The sequence below is a fragment of the Sander lucioperca genome, chromosome 23 (assembly GCF_008315115.2).
Source record: "Sander lucioperca isolate FBNREF2018 chromosome 23, SLUC_FBN_1.2, whole genome shotgun sequence".
NCBI classification, from domain to species: domain Eukaryota; kingdom Metazoa; phylum Chordata; class Actinopteri; order Perciformes; family Percidae; genus Sander; species Sander lucioperca.
Genome location: NC_050195.1, coordinates 20,273,165 through 20,297,899, shown reverse-complemented (window position 1 = coordinate 20,297,899; position 24,735 = coordinate 20,273,165). Strand labels below are relative to the sequence as shown.

At 42.2% G+C, this 24,735-nt stretch overlaps 1 protein-coding gene and 1 long non-coding RNA gene across 2 annotated transcripts; both read right to left on the bottom strand.

Annotated features, from left to right (window-relative positions):
- Positions 1-5,565: 5,565 nt before the first annotated feature.
- On the bottom strand, positions 5,566-6,564 carry LOC116045264 (mannose-specific lectin-like). Its single transcript, XM_031292807.2, has 3 exons — positions 6,481-6,564; positions 6,124-6,217; positions 5,566-5,962 (listed from the first exon to the last, which is right to left on the bottom strand). The coding sequence occupies exons 2-3, from the start codon at positions 6,211-6,213 to the stop codon at positions 5,699-5,701; spliced, it is 354 nt and encodes a 117-aa protein (XP_031148667.1). The 5' UTR covers positions 6,214-6,217; positions 6,481-6,564; the 3' UTR covers positions 5,566-5,698.
- A 985-nt stretch (positions 6,565-7,549) lies between these two features.
- On the bottom strand, positions 7,550-9,101 carry LOC116045266. The gene is made up of 2 exons (XR_004103889.2): positions 9,002-9,101; positions 7,550-7,984 (listed from the first exon to the last, which is right to left on the bottom strand). It is a non-coding gene; the product is annotated as an uncharacterized LOC116045266 (long non-coding RNA).
- Positions 9,102-24,735: the final 15,634 nt, after the last annotated feature.

The window sequence follows — 24,735 nt, the reverse complement described above, 5'->3', positions numbered from 1 at the left end:
TTGCCGTATCTGCCCGAAATTTCTCACGATTGACAAGGGTGCAGATCTGAGGACATCTACAGGACAATATTTACTTTTGGTCATAGCGCTGGCAACAGGAAATGCACCTTATGACAAACATCATCCGATTTACATGAAACTTATAATGTGTGGTCGACATGTGATACTGAGCCGCCCCCTATACTTTAACCACGCCCATGTACTCAGGCCACGCCCCCTTTCATAACATTTGAACCGTTTAAGGTAGAGTCTTGTGTGAGGTGTCATTGAACTCAGCACAGAGTTCCTTCTTCATTGGTGATGGTTTGGCCCGCCTGCTATTCTTAAGCCACGCCCCTTTCATAACATTTGAACCATTTAAGGTAGACCCTTGTGTGAGGTATCATTGAACTCAGCAGAGACTTCCTTCTTCATTGGTGATGGTTTGGTCCGCCCCCTATGTTTAAGCCACGCCCCCTTTCATAAATGCTGACCCATCTAAAGTAGAGTCTTGTGTGAGGTATCATTGAACTCAGAAAAGAGTTCCTTTTTAATTGGTGATGGTTTTTCCCGCCCCCTATAGTTTAGCCACGCCCCTTTTTCACAGCTAATGAACTGTATGACGTAGAGTCTTGTGTGAGGTATCGTTGAACTCAGCAGGGAGTTCCCTTTTCATTGGTGACAATTTGCAGTGTCTGAGTGCAGCGCAAATGCACGGTCGCAAGGAGCGGCAAACGCCGGTAACCCCGACGCATGCAGAGGCGCGAGGGCCCGTCCATCGCTGCTTGCAGCTTTAATTTATTTTGTTTTGGTTTTTTTGTTGTTGTTAGATTCTGTTTGTGTTTTATTTTATGTTTTTAATTTTTTTTGTCTTGCAACATTGTTGATTGTTTGAGATAAATAAATAAATAAAATTAAATTGTGTGTACATCTGTGTCAGTTATCACTGTTTTGAATGTCACTAATGTTCAGAAACACTTTCTTTGTTAACAAAAAGCTGTCTTTATTGCCCAATAAAGTAAACATAACATTATTACAACTATTACAACTATTAGAACCATAACGTACATGTCACACACATAAAAAGGCACTCAAATGTATAAAACTAAAAAAAGACATACAAGACCACAAACAAACAAAAAAACTACAGCTATTCTGAAATTCCAGACCAAAGTCTGATGCCTGTTGACCAGTAACCTTTCCCTCCAACCCCATTTATTTTATTAGTGTCCTGTATCATAACCAACAACAATGTACAGGTGCATGAACAGGAATGAATTACACATGATTACAATAATACAGTACCAATACAATAATGAATGGCTACAACATGAACGCAGAACCTTCGTTGTGGATCAATTGCCAGGTTTCCTCATGCGTCCCTGTGTAATACAGGATAGTAAATGTAAAGCACGCATCGATGTCTCCAAAGTAAGTAGTGTTATACACTGATATCAAACGAGATTTGCTGCTAATGGAGTTTAGTTAAAACTGTAGACATGCATGGAGTCCATTCAAGGCAAACAAATGCGGGACTGTTATGCAAATCAGCAATTTAACGTTAGCATTAGTGTAACAAACTAGCTATTTTATAAAACGTTTCAATTAAGAACATGGTTGCAAATATATACAGGACTGTGTAGAGCACAAAACAAGACTTTTGTAATTTTTAAATCAATTCTTTAAGCCAAAAATACTTACATTTATGGGTCTCTCTGGTCGCCTTTGTTGCCGGCTGCGCAGTGTATTCTAGGTACCCCTTACTTTCAAGTAAGCTTGCGACTTTGCTTAAAACTAAGGGGTATCTACCCCTTCCCCTTAGCTCTACCCCTCGATCAAAATGAGAATTGGGATAGCCCTTATTCTCATGTGAACGCGCAAAACTAAGGGGAAGTGGTAAGGGGAAAGGGTAAGACAGAGAAATGAGACGCAGCCCAGGTCAAAATCAATGTAATTACCAAAGAAACAAAAACAAACCCACAACAATGTCACATTTACTCATACACCGACCACAAAGCAATCAAAAACACAAATGTTAAGTCTGCATGCTTTCAAAGATATCTTGTGCAGTGTATTACAGGGGGTTATTGTGTGTGTGGGCCTCGCGTGACAACTTGAGGCCCCCTGTGGGTGATAGTTATGGGAAACATCTGGGTATGGCATCATGACAGGTTAAGAGGCCATGAGAACTAACGTTCTCCAGGTTTTTATGTTTCGTGCAAAGGAGAGCTGAATATGTAATCTTGTCCAGATGTGAGGTCAAAGGAGTCTGTTCAGTGAGAAGCTGATCTGTGCATGCAGCTGTCTATGCCTCTCGAGTGTGTATGTTGTATGTCTGCATAAAGCTGCATTAGCGGCCGCACACTACTCAATTTTTTAACACAAGCAGCAACTAAAGGAAGCAGTAGTAGCCTAAAACCATTTTAAAATGCAGAACAATTCATTAAACTTACCAAAAGCTGCTCATCTTTGCTCATATTTGAAGAAAAAGTACATCCACCTTTCTTTCATTAACTTTAAATCTAAAACTCGAAACAAACTTAAACTAACGTTACTGCTACGGTTATCTGGTGCTAGCTAGTTTTGCTTCACGTGCCAGCCACCGTATACTATACTGAAAAAAAGCCGACGTAGGTCGCTGGGGTTTGCTCTGGCCTGTCAAAGAAGACGCCCAACAGGGCAAACTCGAAATTTGATTGGCTAAAGAATATGACAATCAACAACATTGTCCCTATTTGCTTAAACAGCAGAGTGATTCACTCGAAATTCTTAAGGCCTTGAGTACATTTTTCACCCGGAGACAGCACAGGGGGGAATCTGATTGGTTAAAAGCTCTAATGTATGAAATGCACTTGAAGCCGAACAACCAGGGGAGAGAGTAGCAATTAAATTACGATAATAGACTCGTGGGAAGTGACTTAACCCTTGTGTGTGCGTTTTCAATTATTTAAAAAAAATATTTATTATTTCTTCTAACTCAAACTTATTGGCCTTGGCTCATTTTCTGTGAAGAACATAAAAAATAACTTATTTTCAATGACTGCACACAGTACACCCCCCCCTACACATAACTATTACATATGAGGTGTTCGGGTCTACTGGACCCGAGTGTATTTAATTGTAGGTGCTATGAAACTATGTTGTCTTTCTACACCTGCTATTCCCACACAAAGTTACAAAATTGTTACATTTCAAGCACTTTCACCTGTTCAGATTAAGTTCTAAAAAATAAGCACCAATAATTATCAAAAATCTTGTTTATATTTTTTTAACCTTTTTTTATAATTGAATTTCCTTGTTTTCTCACAAAAAACGAAAATGTTCATATGATCATAAATGTGATCTTACAGGGGTAAATGGCAATTATGAACCATAAATTATGTATATTTCATTGGTAATTGAGCTAAGTAAACATCTGTTAAGTATTTTTACGTAAATTGTTATGGCTGTATTGATTTAAAAGCCTAATAATGTGGTGGGTCCACCAGACCCGGGAACATTGGCTGTGTAACAAAAATATGAACACCACACAAGGGTTAAAAATGAAAATACATATGAAATTAACAAATATATAGCAGATATAGAGTTATAGATAGCAGAGAAGGCGTGGCCCTGACGACCAACCTGGTAGATTCTCAGGGTAAATGCATAAAGCAGACTACATTTAATCAAAGTCCAAAATCAGGCAGGTACAGCTTTAGGGTATGTTTTGGGGCTCAGAGGCTCAAAGTAAGTGGAATTTATGGAATGGAACTCGGCTGGTTTATGAACTGAGAGGCGGGTGAGATAATAAAATGCAGGAGAGGGGGTGTGTAGGAAAGGCAGGCGACTGAACAGCAGATGAGGGAGGTGGGAGGGAAAGTCTGGTGGATGGATAGAAAATGGCAATGAAGGGCCTTGATCAAGTAAACAACAGCAAAGTCCATTATAGGGTTGAGCCGTATGAAATAAGACAGAATTTACGAATTTTGAAGCCTATTTTTGTTATACTATTGGAGTAGAGTTTACACAAAGAATGCTGACAAATCTGCTGCATTTGAATCTATCCCAAAATAATGTGGGCTGCGCTAACTGCAATGCACTTACAGAATGAAAGCCATTTTCTGAATGTCCTAGGTTGGGGATGTAAAGTTTTATGAGGCTGTGATAATCCTTAAAGTCACAACATGTCATTTTATACAGTGAGGTCAAGTTTCATAAAATGCTCTCACTACAATGACATGGCTACTATTGGGACTGACATCCTCACACATGAATGCAAATTATCTCATTTAATCCACTAGAGTCTCAGCTTTCTTTCTTGTCTGATTGCAAGTTGTTTTTGAAATCCTTTTAATTTTGGTGTTAATAAGTCTGCAAAATGTGTCTAAGAAGGGATTTAGCCTGTTGGCATTTAAATCTGACATTTTTATATCTCCTACCAGAAATTCAGATGGAGAGAAGCATTACTTAATATTGAAAAAACATTTAACATGTTTTTTTATGTGCAAATGCTCCATGTAAACATACATAGGAATATGCATGCAAGGTGAAGCATATGTAGATACTGTATAGAGCGCAGTAAGTTTAGTGTCACATCTTGTGGTGCCTTGTTGCAGTTGCAATAATTTCTTTTATTTGAACACTAACTTAGATACCACACCTTCTTGGCACCAAACATGGTAAAGCAAGTCATTTACAGTTTTTCAGACACCATGGTTGTTTTATAATGTAAACAGACAACATTTTGAGTAACAAATGTCCTTACTCCTGAAACATTCATAGATTTATTTTTTTAAATATTATTTTTGGGGCATTTTAGGCCTTTAATAGACAGGACAGCTGAAGACATGAAAGGGGAGAGAGAGGGGGGAATGACATGCAGCAAAGGGCCGCAGGTCAGAGTCAAACCCACAGCTGTTGCGTCGAGGGGTAAACCTCTATATATGGGCGTCCGCTCTACCAACTGAGCTATCCGGGGCCCCATTCATAGATTTTTTATTCATTCAAACATTTTCAGTTGATCAGTGTATTCACATAAAACATTACCACTGAGTATGTCTGGCTCTTGCAGAGAAATGTTAATCTTCTGCAGATACAGTAATCTGAATTATAATTATACATTTGATAAGCAAACACCTTCAGCTCATCTTTCTTTAAGGTTACTGTAGATGGTGGTTCAACTGACATGCAACAAGAACATTTTTGTATTCTGGACAAGTGAATGAGATGTATGTATTTTGTGCATAAGTAAATAAATGAATGTCTGTCTCTAAAGCACAGACCACAGAAAGTAAACTTTTAACTTGAAGGGAAACTCACCAAACCCTTTTAAGCGATCATGCCTTGGTTTTGTTTTCCGTTTATATTTTAGTTTATTAGAATGTTTTTTAAGTAGGACTTTTAAGTATAAAGTAGTACTAGTTTTGTTTGAGTGAAGTGTACTCATGTTCTCCGATTTATCTCATTATTCTTTTTCTACTTTCCCTTTTTTTCTGGACACAAACCGCCCAAAAACTACTAGTGCTCTTTACCAAGACATCTACATCACAGTAAAACTGTTTAACATAACCAGTACCAAGTACAAAGAGAAGATAAACACATTTATACATTGTGAAAATGTGTTTTTATTTGATTACAGATTACATGGCTGGCAGGTTGATTGTAACTCAAGCTGCCATCCAGAGATGACTTTCTTTTGCAAAGCATTCAATTTTAATAGGCTTGTCATGTCATGACATCATTTCATGCCTCTAGAGTTAGCAGAGCTCCAAATTTCATCACTTTCCTTGTACACCACCAGTTTGCCATCGTCGGTCAGATGAAGACGGCACATGTTGCAATTTCCTGGCTTGTGGGAGTTTGTTTGCCATTTGGGACTGTCAGCCTTGTTGTACATGACCAGGTTGCAGTCAGCCTGCATGCATAGGCGGAAAACGTCTGAACCACAAGTGTCTGAAGCCCACACAGGCTTCCAGCCGTAGATGACAAAGTTACCATCATCCTGCAGGCAGAAACAGAGACATTTGATCACTATCAGAGTGTGCATCTTCAAACACTTGCTCCCTTACTTTTGCATTTACTTTTTACACTGACCAGTGAATATGTATAATGCATCCTTATACTGTAAATGTTTGGAGTGCACAAATATTTAGAGTTACTCACCTGGAAGACAGCCTTATACTCCTTGTTGTTGGAAATCAGAAAGTCTCCCTTGCGAAGCTCATCGTTTCTGGATAAGAAGTTCCTGCTCATGATTCTGTAACCAAAGAAAGTCTTTGCTGTGTCTATCAACACTGAAAATGCATTGAAAACATGCGTTTTGTGTGTTGGTTTCCCAATATGAATAGTAGTTATTTTCCCCCTTGTTTATACCCACAATAAGTCTAATGCACCAATTATAAACCTAAATTAAACAGCACAGATTTAACATCAAACTGCAATAACTCCTTAATGCATGAAACTACTCTTGCACAGAAATGTATGAATCCATCCATTAGTATAAAAGTATGAAATACTTACAGGGTTGAATGTCCCACCCCAGTCAGACTGCAAGTTGTGGAAAAGAAGTAAAGTGCAAGATGTGAAATTCACTCCATTTTTATAGTAGCATATGGGCAGGGGATGGAGCTAGAGAAGGGGAGGGCCATGCCCCTCCTTTTATAATGAGAAGTGAATGTCCCTGTCTGCTTGAACTACTCAAATTTCTCCGAAATATCTCAATCGTGCAGGATTTGGGTTTTTTGTGACATAAGCATGATCTTCAAAGGACGACATGTCATTGATGGATGTGAAAGAGGGAAACACCTTAAATAGTTTCAGAGTTAAGCAGTGATTGACACCTTAGTTAGCTACCAATTCTGATGTACACAAGAACGTGCTCAAGGGTCTTTACCCATCTGGGAACATGCATGAGCTTGACATTAAGCTGTCATACTGTAATTACAGGATAAGTCAGCAAGTCATAGCGTGACAGGTGTTGAAGCTTTTCACTCAGTTTACAAACCTGAAAATCAAAGTTGAAATCTGAGCAGGCGGTGATATTTTATTAACCTTTCCATTTTATCCAAACAGACAACAAAGAAGACAAAGAAGGCTCTTATTGCCTCACTTCCCACGCTCTGTACATTGTGTCAACTACAGGATTTGCACAAGAATGGGCTAAAGTTGCCCGAGCAACAGCCCATTTGCCCTTTGTGGCTGAGCTGTGCCTCTTGAGGGAAAAAACAAAGTTTTATTTTAGCTGTTGTTACCCGTACACACCATTAAAGTCACTGAGGCCCGGACTTCAGTATTTCTGTGTATATCAAAGATATTCCCAATAACACAAAGACACACACAATTTGCTCACGTTTATGTGCTGTTTTTTACCCAAAGATATGATTTTACATATTTAGATCTGATTTCTTTCGGGCGGGGACCCAGAACCCCTCTATTAAGCTCAGTTTTTGGACCTCTGTATTTCTAAAACCCTGCGTACAGCCTAGGAAGTACTGAATGAGAGTGTGGTTGTAGGAAGGCAGATATCCATGATGAGGATTCCAGCCTGTAAAGAATCTGGATCATAACAAGTCTACACACAACATGGATAAACACTTTTTGTTCTTCTTTTTTTATTACACAATGTTACATCTGTAATACAGTGACTTTATGAGCAATGAAGGAACTCATTTATCACAGCAGAGAGGAGCTTAAAGTGAGGCTGAACCACCAGCTTTATAGATGGGAAAACATAACAAAAACACAATGAATGAATATGCAGATGTGCTGCTTTTGTATTTGTTTATTATAAGTGAAGCCTGGATGAGAAATCTGCAGGAAACTGCAATGAGAATTGGCTTGTCAAAGTTACGACACTATGGTGAATTAAGCATGCAACAGGTGAAGCGCAGATTCTCCGTTTACTATATTATGAAGGATGGTATTTTTGCTTTTTATTTTAGCCAGTAGACACAGCCAACAGCGTAGGAGCTCCACTGTTGTAAGTCATTTTTTTGCAGTGCTCTGTCCTGGTGGTCCTCATCTCCTGAAACAAGAGAGAAAACACCTGAAGATGTCTGTTCAGGCATCCTTTGTGTGCAGGAAGCAACACATACACTGCACCATTTTAACTTTAAGAACACACACACACACACACACACACACACACACACACACACACACACACACACACACACACAGCAAAGTGCAGACCACTGTGAGCTTCAATGCTAAATTAAAACATGTTGCATAACTCATCTCCAGTAGACCATGCTTTATTCACCTCACCAAACTGCTGTTGAGTTTCCAAGTGAATGTTTTCATGTAACTCAAATTATTTTATTAATAATTTCATGATATATGTATATAGTTGTGGAAAATGATAGTGTGGGAAAAAAAACATCTTCCTTGTCAAAACTTGGCGCTGACATTACCCACAATGCAACTTGACAGCCAACAGTTTGGTCCTAGATTCGAGTGTGCTATGCTAGTAGCGGCTAATGTAGAGAGAGATGAGGAGCGGGCTACAGAGGTCAGGTTAATCTCACCTCTCTCCAACTCCATACCTCCAGACTTTTTTACATTTTCAAACTTGTCTTTAGACCCAACTGACGCAGCCTCAAGTGATGTCATTTGAGGCAATTCATCAAACTTCTTGAAGCTCCCTTTAGAGCCACAAAAGGTTTTATACAACTTTTTTTCACATGTACAGCCATACTCTTCAACACCTTTAAACAGACTTTAATTATCTAAATTTAGTAGAGTTCCTCTTTGAGGTTGATCGGTCTGAGGTTGAATTCTTCTTTTTTTCTTTTTCAGGAAACTGGAAACGACAGGCACCACCCTGATAAAGGCAAGATAGCCACACTCATTTGGCGAGGGAATAAAGCATTGTGTAGCTTACTGAAGAAGGGTGGAATAATGGGTTTTCATTTTGTATATTTATTTTAATTAACAAAAACCTTCAGATAGGGGATAACAACACATACATACATACACACACACACACACACACACACACACACACACACACACACACACACAAAAGGACAAAGAACAATACCTCTGTGAGTCTCGGTTTCTGGATACAGTGAACATACGGCTTGGGGATCGACTATCTGGTTTGCTGCTGTTTTGTAGCAAACTGCACAGTCCATCAGTGGCTGTGAAGTCATTAGAAAACATAAACAGCATGATGATGACACATCGGTTTGAATTATGTTTTTATATTTTTTATTTGCTCCCATGATCGCTACCACTGCCAGGGTTGCAACTGAAATAATAGACGACAGTTTATGGAAAGCACAAGTCTAATTATGGTCAGATCTTGTGTCTGACTGATGGGGAAGTGATTTACATTATTATATTACATTACATTTACAGCGTCGGCTATTTTTTGCCAGCTTTCCTTCCTGTTTTAGGAAGCAGCGACTGTATTGCTTTTTGCCTGTAAAATCGTGTCTGTGTTCTTCATATTTATGTAGAATTATAGTTCTAGAAGTAATGCTTATGTAAAATACGCGGCTCTGGTAGATGTTTGCGATTGGTCATGTGCAAACACCGCCTCCTTTTAGTGAACGTGCGCATCGCTGGATTGGGAAACTCTGGGTTGATTGAACTAGTTGTTAACCACCGTCGTGACACAGCTTATGCGGGACCGTGGTTGTTAGGTTAGGTGAAGCCGGGTAACGGAAATCAATCCAGAGGTCTGTGCTACGAATCAAGATCAACATGCCCTGGATTTATTTCAGTTACCCGGGGTCCGTTTCAGAAAGCATTTTTAGTGAAAACTCTGAGTTTGTTAACCCTGAGATGAGGGAACCTTCTGTTTCAGAAAGAGAGGTAGGCTAACTTAACCTCAGAGTCAGTTACTATGGTAACTGAGCCTGTGAACGTAACCAGGGGCCCGTTTCAGGAAGGAGGTTTAACAAACTCTGAGTCTATCCCTGATCTCTGAGTTGATTTACCCTGAGATGTGAAACTCTGAGTTTTCGGTTCCAGAACAGCTGATTTGAGTTGGTTCAATCAAGTCAGAGTAGGTTCACGTGCTGCACCACCACAATAAAAAGGCAGCATGAATGGATCCATGATAGGCCTACTACGATTCACCATGGCAACAACCACAAACAAACGGCTCAGTGGAAATACTCATGCGCACATACAGTGAGTTTGAACATGTATTTCGTTAAAAAAGCAATCACAGCAGCTGCTGTAAAAGAGAGGGAATTTGCGTGGGAGAAAATTGCTGCTAGAGTAAATGCGCATATTATTTTAATGATAGGCTAACATGGTCAGATCATGTTGACTTACTGATGAAAAAATTAAGTCCACGTGTATACTGTATGAGGAAGTTGCAGTCCTTTAAGGTGAATACAGATGTGGTGAGAATGTTTTTTATGTCAGTGATATGTAGTGTTTGGAGTTACTGTGTGGTGGGTTGGGGTGGGAATGCTGGGATAACCGAGAAGGCCAGGATTGATAGAGTGACTAAAAGGGCTGGAAAAATGGTAGGCGAGTTAAATACAGTGGATCAAGTATATGATGACTGCCTGGCAAAAATGCCACAGAAAATAACGAGGGACCTGGGTCACCCTCTTCATGGTAATTTGACTGGCAGTTATGGAACGTAGTGGTAGGCTAAGGCCTCCCGTGACACGAACTAAGCGGTATGCTCTCTCTTTTATACCTCAGACTATCAGACAGCACAACAAGCACTTTAAACGTACATTTTTATAAATTATAAATTTTATTGAAGCAAACCTGCTCCCGACCAGGTTAGGTTCACAGACTCAGTAACCATAGTAACTGACTCTGAGGTTAAGTTACCTCTCTTTCTGAAACAGAAAACCCAGTTTCCCTCATCTCAGGGTTAACAAACTCAGAGTTTTCACTAAACCTGCTTTCTGAAACGTTTTCCAGATAATTACCTATTTGAGCAGTATCGTTTTTCTTCACAGTCCATCAGATATGTAGATACCTTATCCGTCCTCATATCACTAACGTCATCCATCGTGAACATGCTCTACATCCCAGCAGATTATTTGTGTCGCATTACGTTTTTTTGCAAACAGCAGTTTTCTTTACAATATTGGTGATGCGAAGCATTTTAGTAAAGCCACTGTAGCAAAGCGCCATCAGAAGAATGTGACTCGCTCTGAAACGTTTTTTAAACGTTTCTGTAGAGTTCCCTGGACACAAACCAGTAAGAGACATTTAAAAGAAATAAATGATTGTAAATCATAATTCTGTTAATGATGGTGCTGCAATAGGGTGACCAGATTTCCCGGAACTAAAACCAGGCAGTGCTCGAATTACGTGGGAGCCAGAGGGAGCCGAGCTCCCATAGAGTGAGGACTGGCTCCCATGAAAGCAACAAAGTCAAAAATCTGAGGGGGTCTCTCATATCTGAAGGTGTCTGCCATATGTGGCATTGTAATTTAATCTTAAACAATGCTCATTATCCATCCCTGTGTGGTCTCTTACCATTAAAGACGTTAAATTAAAATATAAAATATAGGCTACAGGACGTAGACCTGAGCCTACCCTACGCTCATGAACGCAGCATGACTGCACTTCACCACCACACCACTAGACTATGTGAGCAAACCGCATAGGCCACGATCGATTTTACAGCACTCGCAAGTCACCTTGCTTTTAGCTTAATGTGCTTTTGAGGTAAATACCACCAATACATCTTAAATATAAATAAATCTGTAGCTATCCTCTGCCATTCAGAGCTCTGGAAAAGTTCCCAGATATTTTGAAACACCTGTCAGCAATACAATGCAATCTCTGATGGCGGAATATTCAGTGAATAGGCTACCCGACAACATCTCAGTGCAAATTCCAAAATTGTTTGTCTATTTATTTCCACGGTTCAACACACGATACGACTGAACACCCAGGTGTTGTTACCACTACGTATACATTATAAGACTAGAACATAGTTTGGCTGTGCAATGGCTTTATTCATTATTGCCAGTTAGTGCATTTTCCCTGCGTAGAAGTTAAAGACTACATGCATTATGACACTGAGGATATCTGAGACGGTGGTTACGTTTTATTTCATTGTGAAATTGAGAATGACACTCAGACTAAATCGTTTAGTCTATTTCTTTGTATTGCGAAATTGAAATGATATATGGACTATTACAATCAATAATATGTTGAAATTACTTTCATCACTTTCCTTGTACACCACCAGTTTGCCATCGTTGGTCAGATGAAGACGGCACATGTTGCAATCTCCTGGCTTGTAGGAGTTTGTATGCCACTTTGGACTGCCAGCCTTGTTGTACATGACCAGGTTGCAGTCAGCCTGCATGCACAGGCGGAAAACGTCTGAACCACAAGTGTCTGAAGCCCACACAGGCTTCCAGCCGTAGATGACAAAGTTACCATCATCCTGCAGGCAGAAACAGACATTTGATCACTATCAAAGTGTGCATCTTCAAACACTTGCTCCCTTACTTTTGCATTTACTTTTTACACTGATCAGTGAATATGTATAATGCATCCTTATACTGTAAATGTTTGGAGTGCACAAATATTTGGAGTTACTCACCTGGAAGACAGCCTTATACTCCTTGTTGTTGGAAATCAGAAAGTCTCCCTTGCGAAGCTCATTGTTTTTGGACAAGAAGTTCCTGCTCATGATTCTGTAACCAAAGACAGTCTTTGCTGTGTCTATCAACACTGAAAATGCATTGAAAACATGCGTTTTGTGTGTTGGTTTCCCAAAATGAATAGTAGTTATTTTCCCCCTTGTTTATACCCACAATAAGTCTAATGCACCAATTATAAACCTAAATTAAACAGCACAGATTAAACATCAAACTGCAATAACTCCTTAATGCATGAAACTACTCTTTCTCAGAAATGTATGAATCCATCCATTAGTATAAAAGTATGAAATACTTACAGGGTTGAATGTCCCACCCCAGTCAGACTGCAAGTTGTGGAAAAGGAGTAAAGTGCAAGATGTGAAATTCACTCCATTTTTATAGTAGCATATGGGCAGGGGATGAAGCTAGAGAAGGGGAGGGCCATGCCCCTCCTTTTATAATGAGAAGTGAATGTCCCTGTCTGCTTGAACTACTCAAATCTCTCCGAAACATCTCAATCGTGCAGTATTTGGGTTTTTTGTGACATAAGCATGATCTTCAAAGGACGACATGTCATTGATGGATGTGAAAGAGGGTAACACGTTAAATAGTTTCAGAGTTAACCTAGATGGTATCCTCCAAATTTTGTAAAAATCTGATGAGCCGTTCATGAGATACACATTTGTTGTACTTGTAGCGCCCCCTAGTGGCCAATGTTCATAAAATGTGTGAGGGACCTCCAGAGGGTCATGGCAAACAATAATCTAAAGTTTCGCCTTGATAGTCTTAATTTTAGTCCAGATATGGCAAAGTTGGTGTTTTTATAGTTAGCTACACAAATTTGTTTGTGCATAATTCGCGCAATTTTTATGCTATAAAAATTCTTTTGATAACTTTTTGTCAGGTCGGTCTGGAGATGCTGCTTGCCAAGATTCGTGCAGATCGGTCGCACGGTCTAGGGGGACTTCGACAAAGTAGGTTTTCGATAAATCACGATTTTTCACGCATAAAAGTCTAGGCAGAAATGGGCGTGGCCTATATCAGGAGATTTAGTTGAATCCAGGGAATATGAAGATATATGGTTTTTGAATGTGCGATGTACGGTTTGGGAGTTATAGGGTCAAACACGTTTTTTCTGCTGTAGCGCCACCTAGTGGTGGATATGTGTACATACTTGAATCTTTGTAGTTTTTGCCAGGTCTGACGTGTGCAAATTTTTGTGAGTTTTCCAGCATGCTAAGCCCCTCAAAAATGCGAGTGACGTTGCAGAATAATTATCTTAGCAAAAACAATAGGTCCTTGCAGTTTCACTGCTCAGGCCCTAATAATTCCTTCAGTTTCAATAGGGCCTTCGCCGCTGTCGGCGCTTGGGCCCTAATAATAACTAGAGAATGCAATTTCTGAAGAAATTGCGGTGTGAATGCTGTATGTTGAAAGGCTGACGCTACACTGGATTGCTGACTTGAATTGTGTAAGAAGAAGGTGAAGTAGTGAGAATAGTTGAAAAAGTGGGAATGGGTTTAATTAGCATGAATGTCTTTGAAAAGTTGAATAATACCAATAATGTTTGAAAGATTTGGAATATAATGATTTAATATTTGTAGTTAATTTTAAGATGATGCTAAATGGGATTGCTGGCTTCAATTTGGATGACACACACACACACACACACACACACACACACACACACACACACACACACACACGTTACACAGGACAGATATTAATCTTACAGTGAAGCTATGTGACGGAGGAGTGATTGGAATGAAAATAAGAGCTGATACAAAAAGATAGAGACGTTTCTATTGTTCAGCTCTAACATCAGGAGTCAGCAGTCTGAACAGGAGGAATGCTGCAGAACACACACACACACACACACACACACACACACACACAGACGCAAGAAAGGAGGTGTTAATTGTCAGCTAACATGATGTCATGATGGACTAACTGACAAACTGACGGACTCTGATAACTGATCTCAGGCCTCAACACCAAGACGAGATTCTGGCACACCTTTGATAGTCCTACTTAGCTTGAAAACCGTAACTCCTATCACTTAATGTTTAATACTATGAGAGATCTAACACCCTGCTGAACATCCTGTGCAAGAATGGTGTGTGTTGTGTACAGGGTTCGAATTACGTGGGAGCCAGTGGGAGCTGAGCTCCTATAGAGAGAGGATGAGCTCCCATGAAAGCAGTAAAATCATACACCTGTGGGGGTCTCTAAAAATCATCAACACCATTATTTAAATCATAAATAAAGCACTTTTCCAAAACACACGGAGCTCTGAAGAAGACCTGTGCGTCGCTTAGTGTCCACTCTCGCTGTAAAAATAGAGATGAGCAGCGCGCCGTCCGTCCGTAGTCTGTGCAGCTTCAGGTTTATAATGGACGCGCTCTGCTGTCGACATGCTGCGGCAGACGTGTCACGTTGGTGCTCCGTGTAATTGTGCGGTAGTTTTGGTTTTCCACCTCCGATGTAGAGCAGCGTACAGCCGCTTCCCTAAACTTTGTCTCATTCAGAGACCAGAGTCTCAAACGGGGCTCTGTGTCTGTCAGAAGGTCTGAGATCTACCGTATCATCAGAGCAATCACGTAATGCACAGCAGACTATGGTGCAGGTAGATTATTTTCTGAAGTATAGTGACTTTATTCTTGTAATAGCCTATTATCACTTTATTTTTCTCAAAACATCAAGACTCCTCCAAAACACATAGAGCACAGATGGGATATATTTTGAATGTGCAAAAAGTTTTGAACATGAGCAGTAATCTTGCTCAAACACATATGTATCTGAAATAGCTTCCAGGGCTTTATTAATCCATTAAAATGAATTAATGTATCATTGAGGTGAATAATTGTCATATGCACATTTAAGGAGGTTACTTCCTCAACAAAAGACGCAAAAGAGGAGGGAAGAGTAAATTATAGGCTACATGTGTGCTGACTCAGATATAATTAGAAAAGTCGATCTACAGGAGAATAAATAGCAATACAGAATGCCTGAGAGCCATATTGTAATATATTCCATTATGTTTTTATATTTGGATTGTAATCTATGTTTCCCTTTACATAAAGATATTTCCAGCATACATTGATTCAGAAAAAAGTAAATAGGTGCATAAAAATTCACCAGAATGCAGGAAATGAAGTGTTTAATGCTCAAAATTTGCTGCTCATAGACTACTTTTTTTTTTTTTTTAAAGAGACCCCCACAAAGATGAAATCAGAATTCGAACCCTGGTTGTGTCAGGGTTTTGGTATTTGTTCTGTTTTATTGTGTAGTCTTGTTTCTCTGTTTTGCTTGGTTTCCTGTTTTATTTTGTAATCTGTTTGTTCTCACTTGTCTTGTTCAGTTTACTTCCTGTTTTCTGTTTTCCCGCCTGTCTGGGGGCCTGTCAGAGACCTCCCTAGTGACTTTGCCTTTGTTCTGCCCCCATGAGACTTTGCCTGTGGCGGTCAGGCCGACTCCTGCCCCTCGTGTCCTGTCGGCGGTCAGGCCGACTCCTGCCCCTCGTGTCCTGTCGGCGGTCAGGCCGACTCCTGCCCCTCGTGTCCTGTCGGCGGTCAGGCCGACTCCTGCCCCTCGTGTCCTGTCGGCGGTCAGGCCGACTCCTGCTCCCTGTGTATTGTCGGCGGTCCGGCCGACTCCTGCTCCCCGTGTTTTGTCGGTGGTCCGGCCGACTAATGCTGCAGTTACCCTGTCGGCGGAGTTGCCAACTCCTGACCCTGTTGCTTTGTCTGTTACTGATCCTGTTACCTTGTTGGCAGACACTGGCCCAGCTGACCCGTCGCCTGTCTCCAGCCCAGCTGACCCGTCGCCTGTCTTCAGCCCAGCTGCCCCTTCATCTGCTGAGCCTGCCCAGCCTTCAGAAGGGATTCGCCTTCGTCGCCGGCCTTCAGAGGGGATTCGCCTTCGTCGCCGGCCTTCAGAGGGAATTCGCCTTCGCCGCTGGCCTTCAGAGGGGATTCGCCTTCGCCGCCGGCCTTCAGAAGGGATTCGCCTTCGCCGCCGGCCTTCAGAGGGGATTCGCCTTCGCCGCTGGCCTTCAGAAGGGATTCGCCTTCGCCGCCGGCCTTCAGAGGGGATTCGCCTTCGCCGCCGGCCTTCCGAGAGGCTTCGCCTTCGCCGCCAGTCTTCAGAAGGGATTCGCCTTCGCCGCCGGCCTTCTGATGGGTTTCGCCGTTGCGGACGGCCTCCTGAGGGGATTGGTCTTCGCCGCTGCCCTCCAGAGGGGTTTTACCCTCGTCGACGGCCACCTCGGAGTCCTCGCCGTCCTGCTTGGCCGCCTGAGGGACTCTACCTTCGCCAACCTGTTCGGCCGCCTGAAGGCTTCTGCTTTCGTTGCTGCTCTCTGTCCCCTGTTGCCGAGGCCTCTCTGTCCCCTGTTGCCGAGGCCTCTCTGTTCCCTGTTGCCGAGGCCTCTCTGTCCCTGTCCTGGGGCCTTCCTGTTCCCTCAGAGTGCCCTCTATGCTATGGTTGTGTAAGAAATGTGAGGACAGTAGCTGTCTCTTCTTCTCCTGGTATTTCTGGTATGATTTAGTACAGGAGGCAGTGCAGCAGTTGGTGGCCATGAATAATACCAATAATGTTTGAAAGATGTGGAATATAATGATTTAATATTTGTAGTTCATTTTAAGATGATGCTAAATGGGATTGCTGGCTTCAATTTGGATGACACACACACACACACACACACACGTTACACAGGACAGATATTAATCTTACAGTGAAGCTATGTGACGGAGGAGTGATCGGAATGAAAATAAGAGCTGATACAAAAAGATAGAAACGTTTCTATTATTCAGCTCTAACATCAGGAGACCCAGCAGTCTGAACAGGAGGAATGCTGCAGAACACACACACACACACACACACACACACACACACACACACACACACACACACAGACGCAAGAAAGGAGGTGTTAATTGTCAGCTAACATGATGTCATGATGGACTAACTGACAAACTGACGGACTCTGATAACTGATCTCAGGCCTCAACACCAAGACGAGATTCTGGCACACCTTTGATAGTCCTACTTCTAGCTTGAAAACCGTAACTCCTATCACTTAATGTTTAATACTATGAGAGATCTAACACCCTGCTGAACATCCTGTGCAAGAATGGTGTGTGTTGTGTAAGAAATGTGAGGACAGCTCACTGTGCCTCTTGTGAAAGTCAGAATTTCCTGCCCTGCCCTCTGAGTCTAAGCATTCCATCCCTTACACACCAATGTAAAAATGGCAGAAAGGCATTCTTTCTAAGCCTCAAAGAAGACTGAATATTTTAAAAAGTAGTAATGGGATTTTAAAGTTGAACACCAACCCTGAATGTATGAAAGATGTGGAACGTTTTAAGTTTAAACCCTAACCCTAACCCAAAGTTTGAATGGAGTTTCTTGGTGAATGTATAAATAAGTAGCTAGCAGTTGAAAATGTATGAAAATGTGTCAACTTTGAACATTCAGTCCATCTGCTTTAATGGGGAAAAAATGCCAGCTAAATGTTGAATATTTCGGAAATTATGAATGTTATGAATATTATAAATAGTAGCAATGCATTCTGAATCGAGCTGAATGTTTTGATGTAGAATAACATAGTTGTGAATGCTGAAGGCATTCACACCAATAATAATAAACTTTATTTCGATAGCCCTTTTCTTAACAAGGTTACAAAGTGCTTTCCAGAAAAAACAGCAGATAAAGAACACAACAGAGGACAATGAAGTAAAAACAAAAAGGTATCATAAACTATAAAACTATAAAAACTATAAACATAAACATATATATATATATGTATGATGATGTAAACAAAATAATTAGAGCATCCTTGAGTGTAATTATTGCTTCTTATTCTGCCTTTTACTCTTTGTTTCCCCATAAGACACACAAGACCACAATTATTCTAACTATACACATTTTCACATTTTGAATCCAGACTTGACAGATGATGACATTCAGGTTCAGATGATGCTTTATTTCTTTAGTCTTGCTGGAGTAAAACATGTCATCTAATTAAAATATAGACACAGGCACAGAAAACCCTCATAGGGGCCCCAAAGAGCCTCATCATTTATATTGCCTGATTCAGAAATAGTATTAGATCCACCCCGATTAACAGTTCAGATGTAATCACAGAGCTTTATAATAATCACTTTCTGTCTTTATTTTTAGCACACAGTGCTCACAGAGAGCCTCTGTGTGAGTGAGCCCTCTTTCTGCCTATCCCTCCCACTGTTAATGAGATTTACTCTTCGCACAAGGAGCAGAGAAGACAATGGTGCTGTCTAGACGAGCCACATCCAGGGAACAAAATGATGTTTTAGAAATGGAGGGACAGCAACCAACCAACATGATGACAAGTCAACATAAATAACAACTACTGCCCCTTTCCTGGTCACAGTTTACACAAAGTGTGAAGATCTGCTTTAAAAATATCACTGTTGTGATATTTGTGTTCCACGTCTTCTCAGATCTGTTTTTCAAATTCACTATTTAAATAATCAGTATATACTGTATATATATATATATATATATATATATATATATATATATATATATATATATATAGTCACAAACCGGCTCAAAGCATGTGACAAAGAGGGGAGTCCAATCGGTTAAAGTGCCAATGAAAGGTTTATTGATAAATAAACATAATAACTATTGTGATGTCACGAGAGGCTGTGTCTTGGAGGGACGTTACATTCCTTTGAAGTGGCTGCAGTCACAAGCAGCTGTGGCTCCATCTGCTGGTGCAGTCGGGAACTCCTCCCCTCAAGACACTACATTCCCACACACAGCTGAGACTGATCAGATCCTGATGAGCTGAAGAGCTTTTTAAGGCCTAGAGACACACTTGTGTGTGTGTGTGGGTTTTGGAGAGACAAACTACAAGCTGTGCTCGCTGCAGAGGAATACGAAAGGTGGGGAATCATTACCCAACACCTGGAGGCCAGTCAGCGGCAACAGCAAGCCTCCTACAACAGATCTGCTCAACCCAGAGAGTTTAAGTCGGGGGACAGAGTGCTGGTCCTGGTGCCAACCGTCGAGTGTAAATTCCTGGCAACATGGCAAGGACCATATGAGGTCATTGAACGGGTGGGAGAGGTAAACTACAAGGTGAGGCAACCTGATAGAAGAAAACCTGAGCAAATTTATCATGTTAACCTCTTAAAGAAGTGGCACGCCAGAGAGGCAATGTTCAGCTGTCTCCCCCCCACAGAGTCCAAGGAACCGGTGCGAGAAGAGGTTCAGCTGGGTTCAAATCTGTCCCCACATCAACGACAGATGGCCCTGGAGCTCGTGGACCGAAACCGGGATGTCTTCTCCTCCCTTCCCGGACACACAGAAGTGGTCCAACATGAGTTCCGCACCATGCCTGGCCAGACGGTAAACCAGCGCCCGTACCGCGTGCCGGAGGCTCGTAAAGTAGCTATACAGGAGGAGGTAAGGAAGATGATGGAGCTGGGAATAATCGAGGAGTCCCAAAGTGCCTGGGCAAGTCCCATTGTACTAGTTCCCAAACCAGACGGATCAGTACGATTTTGTAATGATTATCGGAAGTTGAATGAAGTGTCTGAATTTGATGCATACCCAATGCCTCGTGTCGATGATTTAATAGACTCCTTGGGGCATGCTCGCTTCCTAACCACTCTTGACCTCACAAAAGGCTATTGGCAGGTGCCCCTGACCCCGGCGTCTAAGGACTAGACAGCATTTGCCACCCTGGAGGGGCTCTACCAGTATACCCGGCTTCCGTTTGGTCTCCACGGGGCACCTGCCACGTTCCAACGCCTGATGGATCGTGTCCTTGCTCCCCACAAGAGGTATGCAGCAGCATATTTGGATGACGTGGTCATACAAAGTCCAGACTGGGCCAGCCACATACCTCGAGTACAAGCGGTGCTAGATTCGCTCAGGGAGGCAGGGACCCGAAGAAGTGCAGGCTGGCCTTCAGTGAGACGAACTACCTGGGGTACACCATTGGGCGGGGGTTGGTCAAACCTCAGAAAGCCAAATTGCAGGCCATACAGGACTGGCCACGGCCCATCACCAAGAAGCAGGTGAGGTCATTTTTGGGTCTAGCCAGCTACTATAGACGTTTTATTACGGATTTTGCTACCAAGGCTAACCCTTTGACAGAGCTGACGACCAAACGCCACTCACGGATGGTGAAGTGGAACCCTGCAGCGGAGGCGGCCTTCGTCGAACCGAAGCAAGCACTCTGCTCCAGTCCGATCCTGGTGGCGCCGGACTTCAAGAGAGAATTCATTGTCCAAGCGGATGCTTCAGAGGTGGGTCTGGGTGCTGTCCTCGCCCAGGCACATGACGGTGAAGAACATCCAGTTCTCTACCTGAGTAGGAAGTTACTTCCAAGGGAGAGGAACTATTCGACGGTGGAAAAGGAGTGTCTCGCTGTAACCTGGGCCCTGGAGTCCCTGCGGTTCTATCTCCTGGGCCGACGTTTCACGGTGGTATCTGATCATGCCCCTCTGCAGTGGATGGCCAAGAACAAAGAAACTGAGTTACCAGATGTTTTTTGAGCTTGCAAGCATTTAAATTTTCTGTCGTCCATAGGGCTGGCAAGCGCCATGGCAACGCGGATGCCCTCTCCCGGCGTGATGCCTTCTTCTCGGCCTTTGCCCTGACGAGGACGTCGGTCTCGAGGGGGGGGGGATGTGTGATGTCACGAGAGGCTGTGTCCTGGAGGGACGTTACATTTCTTTGAAGTGGCTGCAGTCACAAGCAGCTGTGGCTCCATCTGCTGGTGCAGTCGGGAACTCCTCCCCTCAAGACACTACATTCCCACACACAGCTGAGACTGATCAGATCCTGATGAGCTGAAGAGCTTTTTGTGTGTGTGTGTGTGTGTGTGTGTGTGTGTGTGTGTGTGTGTGTGTGTGTGTGTGTGTGTGTGTGTGTGTGTGTGTGTGTGTGTGTGTGTGTGTGTGTGTGTGTGTGTGTGTGTGGTGTGTGTGTGTGTGTGTGTGTGTGTGTGTGTGTGTGTGTGTGTGTGTGTGTGTGTGTGTGTGTGTGTGTGTGTGTGTGTGTGTGTGTGTGTGTGTGTGAAGGACTTACAGGCTGGATTGGCCACGGGCTGCAACTCGGATTGAAGTAAGGCTGAAAGGATTGTTTTTACCTGAGGGAATCAAGATTATGATTTAATAACCAGAAGAGACATTATTTGAAGTTTGACCCTTGAAGATTAACCGGATCCCACTTGTGAAGTTGGAATGCTGTGTTTTTTGTTAATTCCCTAGAACTGTAATAAAATCCTTATTTTGTTTGAACATTGTGTCCTCGCACTGCTTGAGCTGTCCCCCTCATCAGTAATAATTTTCCTATGACCCTCCAAAACGATCTGAGAAAGAGGCATGACCCTCCACTTGCGTGCAAGTTTGCATCTAACAAAAACGTATAGATACCATTTGATTTTTACAGCCATGACAGACAGGAGTTAACCTCTGCATTCTCATGTTACACATCACACTAGTGCAACAGTAACTTTCGTTTTTTTGCGTCCTGCTGCTCCCATCGTCAGCCAGGTAATATTATTTTTACTAAAGCAGTATATGAAATCAGATGTATTACCTATCACCATTTAGTTGTTTTGTGTTATTTAAGATATTTATAAAATATCTGGTCATGCCAGGTCTAATTATTCCACTAATTTTTTAAACAATGCAATTACCTGTTTGAGCCACCAGGGGGGCAGTGCTCCTCCTGCCCCCCCAGCAAACTCTGCGTATGCGGTCAGACCATCTGCTAGGGGGCCGAGACTGAGAGCTACATGGATAAATATGCACCAAACAAGCCACTTTGAAATTTTGCTCTTTTCATGAATAAAAAAGTTGGGTGAACCCCCCCCCCCAGCCCAGAGTAAAAAATGTTGGATGACCCTCCCCTCAGAAAAAAATAAAAAGACATGACCCTCCCCTATTTTCCTCCGGTGGTCCATTCCATAAATACCGAACGGTCCCTTACTCATGATTCTGAAAGAGACAAACAACTAAATCGGTAATGTTGCATTGACACCATGTGTGTATTTTTGGCATTTCTTTCGTGCTGCACCAGTAATTTGTAACTGAATAGTAACTCTACTTTTGCTTCTTACATTGAAAATGAAAATTTTATTTGTCTACCTCAGTTCATCACCACAATAAGCCTGATGTACCTATTATAAACAGATTTAACAGCATCGTGCAACGACTCTGCGTTAAACTACTCTTGCTCAGGAATCTACATATGAATCCATCAGAATCAGAATCATAAAGGGTTTTATTGCCAAGTACGTTTTTTAACACATACAAGGAATTTGTTTTGGTGTTGTTGGTGCACGTCACACATTCTCCAGATGGAATATTAAACAATATAAGTATAGGTATAAACAATATAAGTATATGTACACAGTATGTATTAAATTAAAAATAAAGAATAAATATAGATATAAATAAAAAATAAAGAGCAAAGAGCATTACAGCAGAGAGAGAACAGTGGCATGAAGGTGGAGAGTCAGGGTGGTTTCCAGGCCTTGTTAATAAGGCTAGTGGCGGAGGAGAAAAAGCTGTTCATGTGATGTGAGGTTTTGGTCCTGATGGACCTCAGCCTCCTGCCAGAGGGGAGTGACTCAAAGAGTTTGTGTCCGGGGTGGGAGGGGTCGGCCACAATCTTTCCAGCATGCTTCAGAGTCCTGGTGGCGTATAGGTCCTGGAGCGGCGGCAGATTGCAGCCAATCACCTTCTCTGAAGACCGAATGACACGCTGCAGTCTGCCCTTGTCCTTGGCTGTGCTAGCAGCGTACCAGATGGTGATGGAGGATGTGAGGATGTACTTCCTGCGGCAGCTGAAGAAATTCAACCTGCCAAAGACAATGATGGTGCACTTCTACACAGCCATCATTGTCTTTGGCAGGTTGAATTTCTGCCACAGGAAGTACATCCTCTGTTGTGCTTTCTTCACGAGGGAGCTGATGTTCAGCTCCCACTTGAGATCTTGAGAGATGGTAGTTCCCAGGAAGCGGAATGACTCCACAGTGTCAATTGTGGAGCCACAGAGGGTGATGGGGGCAGGTGGGGCTGGGTTTTTCCTGAAGTCCACAACCATCTCCACTGTCTTTAGAGCATTGAGCTCTAGATTGTTTTGCTTGCACCAGGTCACCAGGTGGTCAGCCTCCCACCTGTAGGCGGACTCGTCTCCATCAGAGATGAGTCCGATGAGGGAGGTGTCGTCCGCAAACTTTAGAAGCTTGACGGACTGGTGACTGGAGGTGCAACTGTTGGTGTACAGGGAGCAGAGCAGGGGGGAAAGAACACAGCCCTGGGGGGATCCGGTGCTGATGGTCTGTGAGTCGGAGACGTGTTTCCCCAGCTTCACATGCTGCTTCCTGTCAGACAGGAAGTCAGTGATCCACCTGCAGGTGGAGTCAGGCACACCTAGCTGGGAGAGTTTCTCCTGAAGCAGAGCCGGGATGATGGTGTTAAAGGCAGAGCTGAAGTCCACAAACAAGATCCTGGCGTAGGTTCCTGCGGAGTCCAGGTGCCGGAGGATGTAGTGGAGGGCCAGGTTGACTGCATCGTCTACAGACCTATTGGCTCTACAGAGTACTTACAGTCTTGAATGTCACAAGTGCTTTTAGAGGAAAACGTTTTATTGTTAGAATTAAACGCCAAGGTATGATTAATCACATAACTATTTTTTTCCTTTTTTCCCTTTATTAGTGCAATGCAACCCAGCAAATTCAGAATCAGAATATAAAAGCTAATGCTTCGTTATCTTTTTCGCATTGTACAACAACAACGTTTTTTTGTAAATGTATTATCAGTTTTGAAACCCGTAATGTTACGTGATGAAAGTTCATGCAGTCATTTTGAAATTCTTTTTTGAGACTGCTAGGATTTGAGCAGGGTTCAAATTATGATTTCATCTTTGGAGCTGGCGTCTCCTGATGTTAGAGCTGAACAATAGAAACGTCTCTATCTTTTTGTATCAGCTCTTATTTTCATTCCGATCACTCCTCCGTCACATAGCTTCACTGTAAGATTAATATCTGTCCTGTGTAACGTGTGTGTGTGTGTGTGTGTGTGTGTGTGTGTGTGTGTGTGTGTGTGTGTGTGTGTCATCCAAATTGAAGCCAGCAATCCCATTTAGCATCATCTTAAAATGAACTACAAATATTAAATCATTA

Bases quoted from the DNA above. Each gene is read 5' to 3' on its own strand.
- LOC116045264 (XM_031292807.2), bottom strand. From the start codon at position 6,213: ATGAGCAGGAACTTCTTATCCAGAAACGATGAGCTTCGCAAGGGAGAC. The intron at 5,963-6,123 runs GTGAGTAACTCT...TTCTGCCTGCAG, and splicing joins AGTATAAGGCTGTCTTCCAG to GATGATGGTAACTTTGTCAT.